Genomic DNA, 4,988 nt, shown 5'->3' with positions numbered 1-4,988 from the left:
CGGGTCAAAATTGGAAGCTAACCTCCTGGAACAGCTCCCAAGATCCATCTACCGGAATCTTCACATACGAATTAGACCCTCGTAGGCTTCCTCAGGTACTTTTGCATGAAGGCAAGGATATCGTGTACAGAAACGGGCCTTGGGATGGTGTTCGACCCAGCGTCGACCAAGACAATTTGTTCTTTAAAGCCATCTTTATTGTTAATGAAACCCATATCTACTTTACCTTCGACGACGCCGACAATTCCAGAGTTACCAGATTCTGGTTAAATCCGTCGGGATCTCCTGAGCAGCTCCGGTGGAACAACGAGAGAGGTGAGTGGGTTAGCATCTACGCGGTGCAGAGAGACGACTGTGACAATTTTGCGCGTTGTGGTCATAATGGTATCTGTGACAGCAGTGTCACCCCTATTTGCCATTGCCCAACTGGGTTTGTTCCAAAAGTACAGGAAGAGTGGGATGCGATGGATTTTGGCAGTGGATGTGTGCTAAAGACACGCTTGAACTGCAGCGCTAGCGAGGGGTTCAAGAAGTTTTCACAGTTGAAGTTGCCGTACGGTTCGGATTTTAAGGTGAACGGGACGGTGGTGAGGAAGCAGGATTGTGAGTTGATTTGTAGGAGTGCCTGCTCTTGTGTGGCTTATGCTGTGGCTTGGCTTGGTGGTTGTGTGGTGTGGTCTGGGGAGTTGCTTGATATGAAAAGTTTGAGCGATGGTGGGCAGGATCTGTACATCAGAATGGCCGCTTCTGAATTTGGTAAGTATAAATCTGCTTCTCAGTTTTCATTTTGTCAACTAATTAAGTTTGAAAAACAGAACAAGTATAATTAAAAACTCAGGTTAATTGCTACACGTTTAATTATTTCTCATAACTAATGAACGTACTATTCTATTTAATGAACTTTTAAGTTATTAGGCTTTTGTTCTTAAAAGCCGTTGGATTCTAGCCAAATATACAACTTACCCGTAAATAATTAAGGCTTTTTTAGTTTGTTTTTTTTTTTTTTTTTTTTCATTTTTGTCTTCAATGGAAACGATATGCCTAAGAACACAACGCCAGCTCTTTCTTCTTGGGACTTTATTGAGAGAATGACAATCTTTTGGATAATAGTAAAGTTTTCAGCCATTAATGTTGTTGTCTTTTAATATTATATAGGGCACTACTTTCGTTGACCTTACATATTCTTTACTCCACTTATTAAAATGAAATTATATTCATTCAACATTGCTTTTCTTCAACGTTATGATAATGTTCTGATATATATATATATATATTTCTTTTTGCGGTTGCTACACATAAAAGGGAAGGGGTTAACGTGTATTTCCTTTCCCATTTAATTATTTGTTTACTTATAAAATGAAAAATGGAAGTTTGGTACTAGCCCCGCACACTAAAGAAAACGAGAGGGAAAAAAAACAAAAAAAAGACAACCAATCTTTGCACTATTTTTGCATTGATTTCGGGTTAAAGGTAATAAATATGAATTTTAGTTATACACCTTTAATACGTTCTCATGTTACATTTAAGTAATTACCTTAATAAAGATTCTTATTAAGGAATAATATTGTTTTTCATTTTACCTTCTAATAGACAGATAAATATATACTATAGAAAAGGGAACCAGTGATACTCATTTTTATTCCTGTATTTTCCTTTTTTAAATTCATTACATCTATCATGAATATTAGTGCATTACCGTTTGGTAAGCATGTCCTTAATACATTCGTTTTAATATGTTGTGGTTGTACAGAATCAAACAATGGCAAAAGCATTGCCGTGATCATATCAGTAGTTTTGGGGTTTCTTCTATTTTGTTTAGTGGGTGGCTATCTGATCTATATGAGGACATCCTGCTCCCTTATAACCCAAGGTAAGCTATAATATTTTCGAGAAGAACATATTTTGTTTATACCCTATAGTCCAATATACAACATACTACACAATTGTCTGCAATTGGTGTTATCACAGAAACTTCCAAAAAAGTTTAATATAGACTAAAACAACAGCAAAATCTATGATTTTGTTTCTTCTACCTTCTTTATGAGGCCTTTTATATGTGCTAGAAGCTGGATTCCAATAAGAAGATACGACAACTATTCTCGCCTATAACATCTTAAAATAATATACTATTGACATTTTTATAAAAATGTTGCGTGCTTACAAGCTATTTATAGTATTTAAGAACACATCATGAGCATGTAGTTCTTTATTACTGCACATAACCTTTTTTTTCCCCCTTTTCTTTCCCCCTTTTCACTAGAACGGTATAAATATAATTGGTTGAACACTAGTATGCATATCTACGCATTTGACATGTCTAAACTAACAAATTTGTGCAGAGAAGAATTGTATTGATCACATGAACAGATCCTGCAATACAATATTGTGTGGCATTTTGCATTTCTGTTTAATTTCCTGGTTTTGCAGAGGAAACAACAGTCAACTCAAATGAAGATCAGGGTCCTATTCTTCTAGAGGAAGATGTAGATCTACCTTTATTTGGCTTAGATACTATTGCCAATGCTACCAACAACTTCTCCTCCATAAATAAAATCGGTGAGGGCGGTTTCGGTCCTGTTTATAAGGTAATTATTGTGAATTACCTTTATTGTGAAATGAACAATCATAATTCTTCCTATGTATTTTACTTACATTCCTTTTAGCTAATAACACAATTTTTTTTTATAGGGTGTGCTCTCTTCTGGACAAGAAATAGCGGTGAAAAGACTTTCTAAAGATTCTGGACAAGGGCTTGTGGAGTTCAAGAATGAGGTTACCTTAATTTCAAAACTTCAGCACCGGAATCTTATTAGGCTGTTGGGATGCTGCATTCATAGAGAAGAAAGGATGTTGATCTATGAATTCATGCCTAAAAAGAGCTTAGACTTATACATATTCAGTTAGCCACCCTACAAAACTTGAGCTATTTCATATTATTTGTGCCTACAGTTTAAAGACATTGACATTTAACTTTTTGCATTTGAAATGGCAACAGATCAAACAAGGGAAACAACTCTTAATTGGAAGAAGCGCTTTGATATCATTGTGGGGATTGCTCGTGGACTTCTTTATCTTCATCGGGATTCAAGATTGAGAATTATTCACAGAGATCTTAAAGCCAGTAATATTCTTTTAGATAGTGAGATTAACCCCAAGATATCGGACTTTGGCTTGGCAAGAATACTTAGAGGTGACCAAACTGATATAAATACTAAGAGAGTAATTGGTACATAGTAAGTTCAACATCTCTCTATTTGTTTTTCTTTTCTATTAGTGTATAATATCCATATCTTACAACCTTGTATAGTTGTCAAGTGTCATGGGATTTATTTCTTTGTTTTGCTTGAATTTAGTGGATATATGTCTCCAGAGTACATAGTAGATGGGCACTTTTCAGTGAAATCTGATGTCTTTAGTTTCGGTGTCATTGTTTTGGAGATAGTGAGTGGGAGAAAGAACACAAGATTTGAACATCCTGATCATAACCTCAATCTTTTAGGACATGTGAGTTGAGACTTCTTAGTTAATTTTCTTCTGCTCCTTACTATATCTTTCTTATTTTTAATATAAATGATTCACAAATTAACAGTATGGATTTGTGTTAGGCATGGAAAATATGGGTTGAGGGCAGGCCCATGGACCTCATCGATGTTTTGATGGAGAATGTTCCTGCATCTGAAGTGTTGAGATGTATCCAAGTAGGACTGTTGTGTGTTCAAAAGCATCCAGAAGACAGACCCTTAATGTCATCTGTTCTCTTGATGTTGGATAGTGATAATGTCTCCTTACCCCAACCTAAACAACCTGGATTTTATGTTGAAAGAGCTTTTACAGAGTTAGCTGATTCTTCATCATCATCATTGAATAAGCCAAGCCATGTTTCTACTGATGTAACTGTTACAATACTACAGGGGAGAAGATAAAAATAAAAAGCAAAAAGAAAAAGAAGAATATGTTCAAATTGATGCAACGAGAAAGATTTCGTTGGTCTGCACATTATTAGAGTTTTTATTGAATTTAGGAATGTTCAAATATTATATTTTTTTATTTTTTTATTTTTTATTGTCCATTTACGGTACTTATTTAGATGAAATAACAGAATTTGTGTACGTGTGAATATGAGGGTTTTTTTTTTTTCACATCTTCGAGTGAATCATCTAAGGAGAATTTAGTCATCAGTCACCAAATGCATTTGTTTGTGGGAACGCTAGGTATCTTCTACACTGAATATAGATTGGTTACATTTTTTTGTTCTTGTTGTTTTTCAATGCCAATATTAATCATTCCATGCCAACAAAAATCTTGCCAAGTCCTAGGCTCGTAAATTTGAAATCGTAAATTTAAAAAAAAAAAAAAAAAAAAAAAAGTCTCAAGAAAAATCGTTCACATATTTCATTGATTACATTGAGCAAATATAGATGGTGTCATGATTTTTCTGATGAGTTGGTGTGTGACTTCTTATAGTATTTTTGTATTAAATCTGCATCAGCAATTTAGTCCTCGTGTTACAGTTGCCAAAAAAAAAATGATCATTTTGTCTTGCGCACATGTAAGTATGCATTAACGTTTGATGGTAATGTGATTCAAGGTTTTAGGAGGGGCAGGCCACGAAGGGAAATAGTTACAATGTTTTCTATTAAATTGACTATTTTGCAATCTAAAGAACCCATCCACCTTATTCATACCAACAAACAGAAATTTACCGAACAACATTTTTTCTCTTACTGCATTCAACCAAATCATAACTTTTCCTGCCGTTTTAAGAGCCCATATAAATCTTGATGAGTTTTTCTACTGATTGCTTCTCGGGAAGTATCAATTATCACACTAATTGATGATGACCATTGTAATAGGTTTGCATTAATACCAACTATAAACTAAATATTCTTCTTGTAATCTCTTATATAACAAAATTCTTATTACTATATGAAGATATTATGTCTTATTGTTGTGAAAAATTGTAACATAAGTATACGCTATCATAATCA

General features: G+C 34.4%; 1 protein-coding gene across 1 annotated transcript; it reads left to right on the top strand.

The window, feature by feature from the left end:
• Window positions 1–11: 11 nt before the first annotated feature.
• Window positions 12–4,109, top strand: LOC21411915 (receptor-like serine/threonine-protein kinase SD1-7; the record flags this gene model as incomplete). Its single annotated transcript, XM_024172517.1, has 7 exons — window positions 12–756; window positions 1,751–1,870; window positions 2,428–2,585; window positions 2,689–2,899; window positions 2,996–3,233; window positions 3,354–3,504; window positions 3,606–4,109. Coding segments are annotated over 7 exons (1,941 nt in total), but the record flags the coding sequence as incomplete, so codon positions are not given.
• Window positions 4,110–4,988: the final 879 nt, after the last annotated feature.

The sequence above is a fragment of the Morus notabilis genome, unplaced genomic scaffold, assembly GCF_000414095.1.
Source record: "Morus notabilis unplaced genomic scaffold, ASM41409v2 Scaffold4463, whole genome shotgun sequence".
NCBI classification, from domain to species: Eukaryota; Viridiplantae; Streptophyta; class Magnoliopsida; order Rosales; family Moraceae; genus Morus; species Morus notabilis.
The sequence above is the reverse complement of the archived record's forward strand: the minus strand, read 5'-3'. Positions and strand labels throughout refer to the sequence as shown.